This window comes from Lithobates pipiens, unplaced genomic scaffold (genome assembly GCF_037356315.1).
Source record: "Lithobates pipiens isolate NorthernLeopardFrog02 unplaced genomic scaffold, aLitPip1_a1.2 Scaffold_28, whole genome shotgun sequence".
NCBI lineage: Eukaryota > Metazoa > Chordata > Amphibia > Anura > Ranidae > Lithobates > Lithobates pipiens.
This window is the reverse complement of record NW_027507789.1, coordinates 63,800,080-63,816,742: the sequence shown is the minus strand read 5'-3', so window position 1 is coordinate 63,816,742 and position 16,663 is coordinate 63,800,080. Positions and strand designations below refer to the sequence as shown.

General features: G+C 41.1%; 1 protein-coding gene across 5 annotated transcripts in view; it reads right to left on the bottom strand.

Annotated features, from left to right (window-relative positions):
* Positions 1-576: 576 nt before the first annotated feature.
* The window catches only part of PRPSAP1 (phosphoribosyl pyrophosphate synthetase associated protein 1), an 82,010-nt gene continuing 65,923 nt past the window's right edge, over positions 577-16,663 (bottom strand). For all 5 annotated transcript variants that reach the window (XM_077459312.1, XM_077459313.1, XM_077459315.1 and 2 more), the window contains one exon: positions 577-4,374. In XM_077459312.1, coding sequence (XP_077315438.1) covers positions 4,216-4,374 — 159 coding nt within the window. In that variant the 3' untranslated portion in view covers positions 577-4,215. The remainder of the gene's footprint in view (positions 4,375-16,663) is intronic.

Below are 16,663 nucleotides of genomic sequence, written 5' to 3'. Positions count from 1 at the left end.
CGGGGAGAATGTACATTATCAAAACTGCTTGAACAAAGCTAAGTTAGATCTGTCAAGACAGATTACAGTATTGCATAAACATTAGTAAACAATTTCTCAGCACTGGAAATTACACGGAGCAGATACTGAAGCTATGAAAGGATACACTTTTCACCAGGAAAAGTTTTAATGCGTTCTTGCTCAGACTCGCCATTAATGGCTCCATCTCGATCTGACAATCCTGTGTGGTGCTTGAGGAAAAAAAAAAAAAGGGGGCTTGTTTAGGGTACCCCTAGAAAGTGAAAACACTTCTGATGTTGACAACATCACACAGAGAAATTTCCTGAATTTTTTGGGGCAAATGCTTTCATTGAGAAAAGCAAATGCAGAAGTAATACAATAAGTGAGCAGCTGGGGTACAGATTTCTCCCTGACCGCCTTGTTTGGAGGAGTGGGGTACAGATGACTGGACGGGTTTCTCCCTGTGTGTCTACAACTAGGAAAAAAAAAAAAAAAAAAAAGTAAAAACCTTATGCAATGTTCCAAGAACAATGTCAAGTGGCCAGTTTAAAAGCAAAGCACGGGGGGGGGCCGGAACCATAGGTGTTCAAACACAAAGTTGCAATCTGCAGTAGAAACACAATGCAAAAAAAAAAAAAAAAAAAAAACAATACCTGTTTAGTTAAGGATCACCCTCTAAATACCACCACCAGTATATTAAAACAGAGCCAGTTTAGTACCTTTGATCTACCTTAAAGGTTAAGTAGTAGAGGAAACTGAATTGAATTACTCTAACAACTCCGGAGGACTCCAGTGGCCAGATCTACTCAATGGAGTATGCCCAGGTCCACCCACCAGGGTCAATACTAAGCAAAGCAAGAGTGTCTCACTCCAGCTACTGCATGATCTGTTATGTGAAGAAAAATGAAGTGAGAAAACCAACGGCAGTAGGACAGCTCTTGTGACCACAGCAGGTAGATGACTAACTCGAATACATCGATTTTATCACTAGACAACCAAGTAGATAGTGATCAAGTCAATCAATATCCATCCAACTGTTAAGGCAACTTAGCCTTTAAGTTAAACAATCATACAAACAAGAATAAACTGTTGAATCTAGCAGGTTAAATAGGCTTGATAAAGCTTTTGTACTGCTAAAGGGACTGTTCATACTTTAATTAGCTGCTTGAGTGATGTCCTGTTTGCACTATATTTTGTAGTACCTTTCATAAACAAAGGCCCAATGTTTTAGGATAGTTATGAAAGATGTTGAGTGAGATATTGGAGTGATTACCATATCTCTGCAGGGATCGTAGATGGTACAAGCGCTTCCCATTAAAGGAAACCATTGTTTTAACATTAAAGTCCTTCAGACCATAATTGATATGGTCACAAAATACAGTTATGAAAGGGTTAATGAAGGTGTCTATAAATGTTTTATTCTGCCTAAATAGTTGAAAAAAAGTGAAGAAAAGGAAAAAAAAAAAAAAGCCAACTACAAAACATAGCATAAAAAAAATAATGCTTGTATAAAACATAGCAATAACATACAGTATTTGTCTGGCCCCTAATCCTTTACAGAAAATAAAGGCTGAGTAAACATGTGAACCATTCTGATGTTCTCATTTATGAAAAATGTCTTCAAAGCAGCCTTTTCAGTAGGTCTGGTATGGTCTTATCTTTGCTTTACTTTGTAGTACAAACATAAAGGCCCCTTTAACAGGGACGGGACCATCCATTGCTCTCTACAGATGGTCTGCTTTCATCCAACAGCCCATAGAGGACAGCGGGCTGTGTCCATGTTCTCTATGCATCAGCGGAGCGGGCACAGCAGGTAGATCCACTGGCAGACTGCCAGTATGAAAGACCTTTCTGGCCTTATCCAATAGACAGCATAGTGGTCTCTAAATAGCAGGAAGATTTCACTTTTGGTGAAGAATGCAAGTCTGTTGAACCATGTGTCTTGTAATACCATCCTTTTAGCACAAGGTTAGGAGTGTGCATAGTTGGCACTGTGAACACAAATTAGTGTTGGGTAGCATCGGGAAGTAAGAGGAGATCCCACTAATGGGGAACACATAAGATAAAGATCCTACAGAGGTTCGAACTCTTTCCTTCAATTAAGCTAGCCAAACAGCAAAAAAGGGAAGCTCCACTTAAAACACCTTAAACAAATGAATCCGTTTTCATTCACAGTACCCACTAAGCACATCCCTAACCTCTATAAAGCAGCAGTTCACAACAATGAAATATGGTTTGCTTCACCTGCTACTTCAGAACATGGGCTGCCTAGGGGTAAGCAAGGGAAAAAATGGTTGGGAAATACTGCTATAAAAAGTATGAATTATAAAGCCATATAGCTCACCACACAGCGCTTAAAGCAGTTTTAAACTCAAAAGCAAAACAGATTGCAGCTCATCAATTCTCAGATGTGATGGCTGTATTAGCTTCCTTTTTTTAGGCTTTTTTCTATTTTCATCTGATGATTCAGCCAGTTTCCTCAAGTTACATGAATGAGAGACCATTGCAAGGGGTGCTTAAAGTGATCAGCTTTTATTTATCCAAAACCTTTATCCCAAAACTGAAAAAAAAAAAAAAAAACAGCTTGCTGTAACAGATTATAAAGTATTAGGTGGAGTTCAGCTTCAATTTGTTATTATATTTAACTCTGCTAGTACAGCTAACACTACCCCCCACCAGACCGACCATGCTTCTCTCCAAATCTGCCTCCTGTGCTCATTCACCCAGAGTGGTGCCTGTATAATACAGGTGGTGTGTTTGTTACTGCTCAGATCACCAGGTGAAACCAGAGGGGGGGGAAAAGCCTAAAGAAAACGAATACACCCAACACATTTGATTGGTAAGCTGTAATATATTACATTTTCAGTTTTGGGTTTAATACCACTTTATATTAGTATCACATACAGGGCATGTCTGCTACTGCAAGCCATTCACTTTTATGACCATCTGGGAGATAAGGGTGATTAAAAAAATGCGATGGGAGATTGCCTGAGGCCGAAACACAAGCAAGACACAAGGTAATGAGATCTACCTCCAGCTCTGAATGTTTTAATAAAAAAAAAAAAAAAGTTTAAATGTAACAATAGCATAGCCCTGTAAATTACTGCCTGAATCTGTAGTAATGTAGTATCACAAGTAAAGGAAGGAGGAGTGTAAATGGGATTAGGACAATAATAGGACCCTTGACATATCAGTCTGTCTCCAAACACCAATAGCTCAGAGCATGACAGGACTGACTCTAAAAGGGTTTAAATGTTGCGCGCGTATTATATATACACACACACACACAGAAAAGGGTCAAATTATATACATATATTTTTATGTAGCTGTATATATACACAAAGTATATATGCCAGTATATACACATACATACATATATTACAAAGTAACTGCCAAGTCTACTCGTCTACAAACCTGGTCCTTCCCATTCTCAAGGACCAAAATGCAAAACATACGAGTAGAGTTGTTACAGTTTAATAATCTGACACTACTCGTCTAATTTTTAACCAGCTAACACTGATTTGCCTTTTCAAACCTAATACTAAGTCACTTCTATATTTACATATATTTTTTCATTCAGTTACCCCGTGACGTTATTTGCATGTGTACGATACCAACTGCAAAGATTCCAAATTATTTTATATACCATATGTATATAAACCTGCATGTGTTCATGTAAAAATATGCATATCTGTAGTGCATGCTGACATACATGTTAAAATGTATGCTGCAACTTCTACATGTACTCCTAAGTATGAGATGATGCACAATATTGCCATATACTGTGTCATTTGTCTATATACAAGTAGAAATTATATTTAGAGTTATAGATTAGTATTGCTCAGTAATCCTTCCTGGCTCCTGCTGCAGTAGAGAACACAGAATGGGAAAGCGGTTCCTGAAAGGGTCATACAAACCGTGCCTGATGCAAAGTCAGCCATGCACATTTGGGATGGATATAAAAAAAGGAATAAGTTTGATGTATGACCTTTCCTAAACCTCATTCCTGCCATCAACCAGGTGTGACCTGTTCTCATGGTCACACAGTCATTAACAATAAAAAAAAAAGTCTCTAATACGTAAACCACCAACTGGCAGTGCCCATAACAAAAGACGAAAAGCCCCAAATCTGCTTCTACCCTTTTTTCGCAAATGCGAATCCATTATGTAATCTTTTTCACATGTCCATTTCTTCAGCATCAACAGGAAGATCCTTCAGTCATCCATTGCAATATTGCGGAAGAGGTAAGACATGGACTCCCCATTGTGGATTCGGCGAATGGCCTCTGAGAGAATAAGGCTGATGTCCACTGTTTTGATCTTTGAGCACCGCAACTTTTGCACATCGTGAGGGACAGTGTTTGTCACTACAACCTTGTATGCAAAAGAGAAAAAAAAAAATATTAGTGTGACAGCACAATCTATTAAGATCTATTACAGGGCAATTTAAGGTACCAGAAGCTAAAATGAAAATGCTTACTGTGGAACAATGCACGCTTTCCCCAACTTGAACGTAAACATAGGGGTTTTCATAAACATAGCTGAGTGAAACTTATTCAAACACCTTGACACAAGGAGTATAAAATTGGTTTTATAATGCACTTTTGGGTCCATAAGTGATCTTACACGCCTTTAATGCCCAGACTCTACCCACAGAATCTATACTGCAATGTCTTGTTTAGGTTCATGCTTTAATGTCGTTTGTATTCCTTTTTCTTCCTTCAATAAACATTTATTAAAACAAAAGAAAATACTTACTGTAAAATTTATTTCTTGGGAGTCCATTGAGTGACACAAGAATTCAGATAAAAGATGAGGTATATTGCCACCTACAGGTGGTTTGGACAGTGGCAAAAAGTGTAAGCTAGCCCTGGTATAAACCCTCCTCCACCCAGCATGCCTTAGTTTTTTGGAAAAGCCGTTCCAATGGCAATGGCAATAGCAAATAACAAGGTTTGGAAATAATTTCAAGAAAAAGCTTTTGAGAAGTACCAAAAAGAGGGCATTTTACTTACCTCTAAATCCTATATAATGGAGTACAGTACAGGGCATAGGCTGAGTACACAGATCCAGGGATGTTCCCCAACAATGAATGAGAAGGGTGGGCTTCAAAAACTTAAAAAAAAAAATAAAAAGTATGAACAGAAACCTTACAAAGCTGAACCGAGACTTGGTGTTGAAATGCCCAGGAAACATCCATTAATATTGGGGAGTGGGCACATAAAACATTGCAGGATTTTTTTTCCTTTAGGGTGTAAAGGACTTGGGAGCAGGATGTCCCTTACGAGATCCTGAATATAGGACAATATGGAGTCTGACTTCCCGACAGAAGCAGCTGCTTTGTAGCAGACTCCGATGGCTCCATGTCCAGACAATGAAAAGGTTTTTTCCCCACTTTTTATGTGCTTGGAACAGGGCACACAGATGGAAGGACTGTATCTTAACTGAGGTGGAAGACTGATACCACCTAGGAAGAAAAGATAAGATAAGATGTTCACTGGACCATGATAGACTGGAACACTCCACCCCCACCTTAAAGACAGGTTCCTGCTGCTGCAGGTTTCCAGTGATGAGGAAGGAAGTACTTCCACCATTGTTAAGTCTGGGCTGGAGATCCACTCAGCCAGTGAATTCTTTGCGAGTGACAGAGAGAGTATGCATCAGCGACAGTGTGGTGAGAGTTTGACCAGCAGTTTGTCACAAGTTTGTGAAGGTGGCTGAGGTCTGATGCTGCATCTGTCACAGTGCTATGGTTCCAGAACTGGAACACACTTTGCAGCTAGCAAAGTACCATTCAGGTCTGCTCGTGCTCAAGTTTAACAATCAAAGGCCAGCTCTCCAAGTCCAGTGGTGTTTGGGTGCTACTTCCAAATCTAGGCTGAAAAGATACCGATCCAAACAGCTATTATATAGAGACCAACTCGAGCAGCAGAGTTGCAAGGAATCCTAACTAATGTCACCCCAAAAAAAAAGCCATGAAAAGAAAGGTCTGGACAGTCAAGGCTATAATGTCTGTCAGAACCTGTGTCAACGGTTCTCTCAGGAGATTGTCAAGGCATCCCAAAATTGGAATTCCCAGAGAGCACAGCAGGACAGAGGTTGAAATGCAGCGAAAGGTCATGAATCAGCCTTATAACCTCTGGGATCAGAGTTGACAATCAAATATGCTATCTGGCCCATTAAATCCTGCAGGACTGTAGTGAAATCCTCCTAAGATGGACTAGACTTAAAGTGGTTAAGCCACTAAATGCACTTTATACCACTCTGTCCGTTTAATGTTTATGTGCCCCTGTGTCTGTGGTTTTATAAAAATAAGCGGTTCTTCACCAGTTTTCAGAGCGCTAATCGCCACTCACGTGACCTGCCAGCTCTCTCCCATCTGACAGCTGCAGTGGGCAAGGCCGAGGATTACCCACTGACGTCAGTCGAGGGGGGAGGAGGAAGAGGCGGGTCACATGAGCAGTGATCGGCGCTCTGAAAGCTTGTGAAGAACAGCTTATTTTTTTTTATAAAAACACAGACACAGGGGCACATAGGATTATTAGACAGGATGGTATAACGTTTAAAAATTAAACTTAAGCAGCAAAAGGGGAGGCGGCAGGCACTGACACAAGAGCAGACAGGCAGGGAGGGAGGGGGGAGAGAGGATGACAGCTGTGGATGATGGAGGCACGTAAACGGACCACGGTGTCGGGGCTCAGCAGCCATAATACACCATGGTCAGTTTACATAGGGGAGGACATAGCCAGGCAGGATCAGCCAAGTTATTTAGGCGTTGTAGAGGACCAAATTACACAGCACAAGCACTGTGCTGGATAACACGCTTTAAGGGAATAAAATCAATATATAATTTTAAGTTAACCACTTCCCGCCCAACGACATCATGACGTTCGACTATGTGGGGATATCTGAATGATGCCTGCAGCTACAGGCATCATTCAGATATCTTCTTTTATAATGTTTGGGTAATTTTCTAGCAAAAAATTATGATCTTTACATATAGGAGCGAAGTGTCAGAACTGGCCTGGGTAGCAAGTAGTTAAATGTTTTAAGCAAAGGGCTTGTTCAATTTAGGCTTTTCAGGGTCAAAGTGAAGCAGCACTGGAACCATAGGTGTAATGGGAGCTGAAGGCACCTGGGACAGAAGGGCTGTTCCCCATGGGTCTTGGATCCAACAATGCACCACAGCTTGCGGTATAAGACTAGACTGGCCGGTCATGAATCCACATGCTGATAACAGGACAGGGTCAGGAAGCCAAACCTGACCAAGTCACTGTAGTGAAGGTACTTATGCAACCCTGGTTGGCAGGAAAGAGCATGTAGCACTCATGCAACAAACTTAGTGGATAAATATAATAGTGGGTTACTGGAAAGTCAAATGAAGCTCATGTGCTCACATGCCTCCATCCCTAAATCTGGAAAAAAAAATTTGGGCGACTTTAGATGAGGCACGTGACACACAGCTTGATAAAAATGCAAAGAGACATGTTTATTCTCGTAAACACAAACATAGCACATTGCCGCCTGTACATTAATAATTTCAAAGTATATACACACACCCCTTATGGAATATTATCAATTCACATACAGTTGTGCTCATAAATTTACATACCCTGGCAGAATTTATGATTTCTTGGCCATTTTTCAGAGAATATGAACAAACTTTTTTCACTGCTGGTTTTGTGTTTGGCTGAAGCAATTTATCATCAATTGTGTTTACTCTTTTTAAATCAAAAGTGAAGGCTGAAAGTACACACTCATGTTTAATTTGAGGGTATGTACATCCAAAATGGGAGGAAGGGTTCAGGAATAACAGCTATTAAGAATAGCCACCCCCCTTTTTTTTTTTTTTTTCAAGGGACCAAAAGGAATTTGACAATTGAATCAAAAGCCGTTTCATGCTCTGGTGTGGGCTACCCCGTTAGTTTGTCCTCAATTAGGCAGGTAAAAGGTCTGGATTCTAAGTGTATTCATTTGCATTTGGAATCTATTGCTGTGAACTTACATCATGCGTTTAAAGGAGCAGTCCATGCAAGCGATTCAGACCATTGTAAGGCTTCAAAACCTAAACAAATCCCATCAGATGGATAGCAGCAACATTAGGAGTGACCAAAATCAACAGTTTGGTACATTCTGAAGAATGAACACACTGGTGAGCTGAGCAAATAAACAAAGGTCTGGACGTCCATGGAAGACAACAGTGGTGGATGATCGCAGGATCCTCTCTATGGTAAAGAAAAACCCATTCACAACATCCAGACAAGTGAAGGAGGACACTCTCCAGGAGGTGGGCATATCATTGTAAAAGTCTACAATTAAGAGAAGACTTCACAAGAGCAAAAAAATAGGATTTTTATAACCGCTTACCTGTAAAATCCTTTTCTTGGAGTACATCACAGGACACAGAGCACCATAGTAATAACTATGTGGGTTATAGGCCACCTTTAGGTGAATGGACACTTTTATAACCAAAAAGGAAACCAGAAGTGCCCCTCCCTATATAAACCCTCTCATACTGGGAGTAGCTCAGTTTTTGTAGCAAAGCAATGAGGCTTGGTGATGCACTGCCCATGAAGCACTGACTGCCCGGGTAGAGTGCGCTTTAATCTTAAAAAGGGAGGAACCCTTCCTTTCAGGTCATAAGCCTGAATAATGACCTGACGAATCCACTTAGCAACAGTAGATTTCAATACTGCCTGACCCTTTCTAGGGCCTTCTGGCAACACAAACAAAAACATCAGTTTTCCATATAGGAGCAGTCGCATTCAGATAGCTTTTAACTACATCGAGAAAAAACACATGCTTAAAAAAGGATGCTGCCATTTTCTCCATCTATAGCGTGAATACACGGAAACGCGTTGCATATCTGTGACATCACGGCCTGGTGCCACGCTCTACTATGCTTCTCAAGCCTCGTTCTGGCTTCCCATACATGGCTGTGCCATACCAACAGCACGGAGGCCGTTGAGGCTATACAGATATCATGACACAGCTGGTGACAGGTTGTGGCGTCAGATCCCCTTACTCCCGGAACCCACACCTGGCTGGACAAACTCACTGATGACTTCACTCAAACCTGGTGCGTCACTTTTGGAAGAATTAAAGGAGCAACCGCTGTGCTTTTCCACCTCATCTCATCAGATCTGATGTGCTGCCAGCTACATACAGACTTGCTGTGACTTGTAGTCCATCTCCTCTCTTCCAGTCCAGAGACGTGTTTGAACGCAACCTTGCAGTCTTTCATATGAGTGGATATTTTCAGTTTAATAAATGCTATGTTGATATATATTCAGAGGCACCCCCTCTTGTTTTTTCTCAGCTTTTTTGGACCTCGCTTCTGGTCTTTTCAGTGGCAGCCCTGACAGACTCCTGTATGTACATATCTATGTATACACCCATTTCTGCCCCCTTGGACTATTAGGAACATTTTATTGAGGTACTGTTGCATTGCGCCCATTTTACTTGTTTAATCACTACATCGAGAGAGTAATAAATTTATCTTCTGCTGAACGAGGTTCTGGGAAAAAAGAAGGCAAGGAAACATCTTGATTCAGATGAAACCCAGACACTACCTTTGGCAAAAAGGTTGAATGCAGACGCAGCACCACCTTATCCTTGTGAATGATTAAGTATGGCTCTTTACAGGAAAAAGCAGTCAATTCTGATATTCCTAGTTGCGATAACCTCTGCAAGAAGAGTACCAATTTCCTTGGCAAATGGATCAAAGGAATATTCCATATAGGCTCAAAGGGTTGTGTTTCCAACACTGACAAAACCAAAATCAAATCCCATGGGCACAAAGGCATTCCAACTGGCGGAGTTATCCGAGTTACCCCTTGTATGAATACCTGGACTAAAGAATGCGAAGCAAGCAGGCCTTTGAAAAAACACTGCCAAGGCCGAAATCTGACCCTTGATTGTACTCAAGGCCAGCCTAATTTCTACTCCTAATTATAGGCCAGAACGGTTCCTATGACATACTTACGAGGATGCCAACCCTTGGTTTCACACCAAGGGATATAGGCCTCCCAGACCGTGTAATAAATGGTCCTGGGTGCTGGCTTTCTGGCCTTAATCAGGGTGGTTACTACCGAACCTGAAAGCCCCTGATTTATTAGAATGTGGGGTTCAATAGTCACACCGTTAAATTTAGCGTTTGTAAAGCAGGATTGAATATCGATCTCAGCGGGAGCAGGTCCGGATGAGGTGGAAGAGTCAAAGACTCCCCTACTGCCCTTCTCACGATCCCTGAATAACAGGGTCTTCTGGGCCCTTAGGATTACCGGCTTCCCTTCTTCCCTTATCCTGTGAAGCAGCCAAACTGGAGGAAATGCATAAATCAGCGAAAACTGATTCCACAGGGTCACTAACGCATCTACTCCTAATACAAGTTGATCCCTTTTTCTCTCCACAATATTGTTCAACTTCTTGTTGAACCTGGACGCCAATAGATCTACGTCCGGCGTACCCCATCTTTGGCATATAGCCAAAAAGACATTGGGATGTAAAGACCATTCCCCCGGGAACAACTGTTAACGGCTCAGGAAATCTGCCTGCCAATTTTCCACTCCTGCAATGTAAACTGCAGATAGGCTAGGAATGTGTTTCTCTGCCCAAGGCAGACTATAGTCCACCTCCTTTTGGGCTGCGTGGTTTCTGTTGGGGGATGGTTTATAAAAATGGTTGCAGTTCCTAAAATTTGTAGTTGATATTTATGTTCAACCCCTTGAATTAAAGCTGAAAGTCGACACTTCAAATTAATTTGCATGGTTTCATTTTAATTTTATTTTGGTGGCATACAGAGCCCAAAGTATGAAAATTGTGCCTGTGTCCAAATATATATGGACCTAACTGTATATACACAGATCATATTGTGGCACATTGCAGTAACCAATAATGTAAGCCAATAGCACTTAGTATCATGGAGTCAGGTAAAATAGCAAAAAACGGTCTGCATGGAAAATTAACCATATATTAAATTACATGGCTGCATCCAGCTTGACACGTTTTGTGGCTTTGCCCCACTTCCTCAGGAGCAGATGCATGACATATCTGCAAGACATATGAATACCAATATGGTCTTTTGTTTAATACAAACAGCAGTGAGGGAAGGGAGGAAAGGGGATAACCAACCGAGAATACTTACATATCAGCTGCAGTTTGAAACGTGGTACTGCAAACTCTGGGCTGCTAAGAATGTCTATCCTGGGGGCTGTGGTGACAGAGACCCACAGAAGGATCCAGCACACACGTCTGTATCTTCATGTCAATATTCGGTAATGGTGCAAAATAGTAACTCCAAGAATTTCTATAAAATATGTTGTGTGTGACCATCATGTGTAGACAGTGCTACTACTATAGGTGAATATAGCCAGTACCCAGCTATGACTGTGGAAGGAGCACAAAGCAGTGGGAATTAAAGAACAGATAAACCATAACCAAAAAAAATGTGAAAAAGGGGGGGATAGAAACAGTATGAAAAATATTGCATGGATCCCACGCACTTTCCCCAGAAGGGGAACAAAAGGTGAAGAGAGACATGTTGCTAAAAACAAAACAAAAAAAAACAAAAACAAAAACAAACCTTATAGATGAGAAAAACTCCCAAAGTAGTTACCTTGTGTTTTTACATGGAACCATGACCCAATTGTGATGGGCAGTGTGCCCAAGTATGCAACTGAGAGGACTGTTCCAAATGGGGGTATTTAATGTACTCAACGTAACCTCGGGTTCCTCCCAGCTTCACACTGGCGTGGTTAAAGAGGGGAGGCATCCTCGCCAGTGCGGCAACTGTTGCCTGCAATTGGCGTCAAACTACCTCCTTCGTGGACCAGCCAAGTTTGCACATTAGGTGATCACCCGTGTCCAGCCAGGGCGGAGGGGAGGGCGCCCGATAAGCATCGACAGCCAGCCAGCCATACAAAATCAGACTGCATGAGACTAAATAGAATGGTTTCTCCATGGGTGTGAGAAAGTGCTAGAATTAATGTAAATGGGGACTCTGTCCCAATTCCCAATGAGTCTCAAAATATGTACAGACCAAGGGGTAAGCTCTGCCATCCATAATAAGGACACATGGATAATAGTCAAAGATTATATACCAGCCAGTCACATGCCTCCATCCCTATATTCAACATGTAAACTAAAAGGCGGTTAGTGGGACTTTAAATTAATTGCATGTGTTCATGCGCCTCCATCCTTAAATCTGGAAAGAAAGGGAGTTTTTTTTGGGACTTTACATGAGGCACATGACATTCTTAGCAGCCCAGAGTTCGCAGTACTGCATGTTTCAAACTGTAGTCAATATGCTAGGGTGGATATCCCCTTTCCTCCCGCTTTTTTCCCCTCCCTGCTGTTTGGCTTAAACATCAGACCATATTGGTATTCATGTCTTTTGCTATGCATCCGCTCCTAAGGAAGTGGAGCGAATCCACGAAACGCATCAAGTTTGTTGGATGCAGTCATGTCGTTAATATATGGTTCATTCCACTCAGACCATTGTTATTTTAACTGACCCCATGACACAAAGTACTATTGGCCTACTGCAATGTGCCATGATATGATCTGTGATATATATATATATATATATATATATATATATATATATATATATATATATATATATATATATATATATATATATATGATAATATTCCATTGGTGTGTATATAGATATATGAAACTATTAATGCCTATGTATTTACAGACTGCAATGTGCTATGTTATGTGTTTACAAGAAAAGTTAAACATACATTTCTTCCAAGCTGTGTCTCCCAGTGGATAATGTCAGCACTCAACATTAACCCCCTTTCACCGTGAAAATGTTACAGGGTTACATCTACCTTGGATCTGGAGAGCACTCTGCAGCTAACGCCGCACACTCAGGTCTAGAAAGTGCCTCAATGCAGAGCCCAGAGTGCCCCAAGGTAACATACCAGGCTAGCCCAATCCAAAGTGGTCCTGGTACAGCACTATAAAATCTGGCTTAGAATTACTGATAGCTGCATAGAAGACCAGTTCATCAGCAACGTAGAAAAAAAAAAAAAAAAAGGCCCGCTGGGGAAAGAGGGGCTATGCTGGACTGGCCCTCAGTTTTTTTTTTTCCTGTTTGCAAGTGTTTAGCATCCTATGTAGGTGGAAGATAACCTATCTGTATCTGAATTCCTGTGACCCTCAATGAATATGAAAGAAAACACCATTGCAACCCATTTGTAAAGTTTTTCAACCAAAATCTTGCGATTTAAAAGCCTCTACTAGACTGCAAAGCTAGGAAGACAACTACGCTACTGAATGCAGGCTAGTGTGGAAGAATTTCACTACCACTTTTAAAAGTGCAACTAAACCCACTAATGGTTTTCAAAAACAAAGCTCAAGTTAGAAAGATTCACTAAAGATTATTAAATCCCAATACATTTTCTGAAGTGTTTTTGTTTACATTTTTCCTACTAGTGCATGCACTGTGTATGTTCCACTCAAGCATGTCTCTGGTGATGGCAGTCACAATTGTCAGTGTGTTTGTCAGGTCTCAATTGAACTTTCCAAACCTAAAATGGCTGGAGCCATAACTGATCACGTGCGGCACCATGGCAGCTGCAGATATAAATTAATAGAGGCTAAAATGGCGCTGACCTCGTCTGTATAAGGACAGGAGGGCGTGGTTTTGTTTCAGTATGCGGAATGTGTTTCTTTATATTGCATTAAAAAGGTGTTCTGTCTATTTTTAACACATATTCATTTATGAAAGTTTCATCTGCCTATATTGCATAGCAAAGACATGCTGATAGGGTTAAAAGGATTCCGTCAAAATTGGCCCTAGTATGTGTGTAGGCGAGTTATGGGACCTTAGATTGTAAGCTCCTTGATGTGAATGTGCGCTATACAATGCTGTTAAAAAGTATTTGCCCCATTTTCTGATTATTATTTTTTTTATTTATTTATTTTTTTGCATATTTGTCACACTTAAATGACTCAGATCAAACTAAATTTTATTATTACACAAAGATAACCCGAGTAAAATACAAAATGCAGTTTTTAAATGATGGTTTCATTTATTAAGGCAAAAAAAACTGTCCAAACCTGCCTGGCTTTATGTGAAAAAGTAATTGGCCCCTAAACCCAATAACTGGTTGTGCCAACCTTGGTGGCAACAACTGCAATCAATCATTTGCGATAACTGGCATGGAGTCTTTCACATTGCTATGGAGCAGTTTTGGCCCACTCTTCCTTGCAGAATTGTTTTAATTTAGCCACATTCAGCATGAACAACCTGTGTAAAGGTCATAACACAGCATCCCAATTGGATTTAAGTCCAGACTTTGACTAGGCCACCCAAAAACCTAAATTTTGCTTTGTTTGAACCATTTAAAAGGTGGATTTGCTGTTGTGTTTCGGATCATTGCATACTTAACCCAAGTGCACTTGAGCTTGAGGTCACAAACTGACTGCCAGACATTCTCCTTTAGGATTTTCTGGAAGAGCTCAAAATTCATGGTTCCATCAATTATGGCAAGTCGTCCAGGTCCTGAAGCTGCAAAGCAGCCCCAGACCATCATGCTACCATCACATCTGACTGTTGGTATGTTTTTTTTGTTATGAAATGCTGTATTCATTTTATGCCAGATGTAATGGGACACACACCTTCCAAAAAGTTAAATTTTTGTCTCATCAGTTCCCAGAACATTTGCCTAAAAGTCTTGGGGATAAATCAAGATTTTTTTTTTTACTAAATGCGAGATGAACCCGTGTTTTTTTTTGGTCAGCAGTGGCTTTGGAACTCTCCCATGGATGCCTTTTTGCCCAGTCTCTTTCTTATTGATGAATCATGAACACTGATCTTACCTGAGGCAAGTGAGGCCTGCAGTTCTTTAGATGTTGCTCTGGGTTCTTTTATGATCTCCTGGATGAGTTGTCGTCATGCTCTTGAAAATCTCCGAAGATGAACGGTGCCTGCGCCGTGAGTGGAGGTGTTAGCCCCCCCCATCCAAGCGGACATAGGGTTGTGAAAATTTGAGGGCCCCTCACGGACGAGCTTAGCTCGCCGCGCTCGGCTCCTTTTATTCTAACTCTATATCCACTTGGATGGTGGGGATAGAACCTGGACTCACGGTGCAGGCGCCGTTCATTCTCGGCTATTTTCGGAATCGCAGTACACAGCGGACACTGTCCGATGGGGGACCATATTTGATAGGACGCCGGCCACTCCTGGGAAAGTTCCCCACTGTTCCAAGTTATCTCCATTTGTGGATAATGGCTCTCCACATGGTTCACTAGAGTTCCAAAGTTTTAGAAATGGCTTTGAACCCCTTCCTAGACTGATTCATGTACATTAGTTTGTTTCTAATCTGTTCTTGAATTATTTTAGATTGTGGCATGATGTGTGGCTTTTTGTCATCAGTTAGCGTACTTCACTTTGTCAGACAGCTTCTATTTGTGATTTCTTGATTCAAGAGGTCTGGTAGTAATTAGGCCTGGGTGTGGCAAGTGAAATTTAACTCCGCTTTCCAAAAAATTGTGGTTAATCACATTTCATTCATTATTCAGCATGGGAGAGGGCAATTACCTTTTCACATAGGGTCAGGGAGGCTTCAACAGCTTTTTTCCTTTAATAAATTAAATAATTTAAAAACTGCATCTTGGATTTACTCGGGTTATCTTTGTGTAGTATTAAAATAATTTTGATGATCTCAACAATTTTAGTGTGAGAAATATGCAAAAAAAAAAAAAAAATATGGAAGGGGGGAAAAATACTTTTTTTTTTACAGCACTGTATACGGGAAGTGCTGCGTAAATATATTGCTTTATAAGTACTTGTAACAACAACTGGATTCCCTTGCAAAATACCACAACAAAGTATTTAAAAGTTTAAAGTATGTATACCTTCAACAAAATAACTCTGCTGCCCCCTAAGCTCAACTAACTGAGCTGCAACATGCTGTGATCCACCTGTGTTGATACTTTAAAGTGGTTAAGCCACTATCTGATCTTTATATCCCTCTGTTAGATAACCTGTGTCCTAGTGCCTGTGTATTTTTTATTTTATTTTTTTATGAAACAGATTACTACCCGTTTTCACAGTGCCTCCTGGCTCTCATCTCTACCCATCTGACAGCTCCAGCGGGCGGGGCTGAGAATTTCTGCCGACTCTTTCCTACCTGCCTCCCCCCTCCCAGCCGGGGAGGCAGGGAGGAAAGAGTCAGGAGCCATGCAAATGCTGGGAGGCTCTGTAAAAACAGGTAGAAACCAGCTTATTTTTTTTTATTTAACGCACAGACACTAGGACACAGGTTATCTAACACGGGGATGTTATAAAGAGAACATAGTGAGAGCTGACAGGTGGGGAGGGGAGGAGGATGACAGAGGGGGGCTGCAGATAGCAGCAGATGATGAAGGCACGTAAACTAACCATGATGTCTGGGCTCAGGAGCCATGATATACCATGGTCAGTTTACAGAGGGGAGGGCATTGCCAGGCAGGATCAGCCAGGTATTTCAGGTGATACGGGGGCCAAATTACACAGCACAAGCACTGTGCTGTACAACATACTTTAAGGGAACAGGGTCAATTTTTTTGTAGGTTAACAAACACTTTAAGGGTTAAAAGGCTGAATGGAAATTTTTAACCCGTTTCCCATTTAGCAATTGTGCACAAGCTGACATAGGCTAAT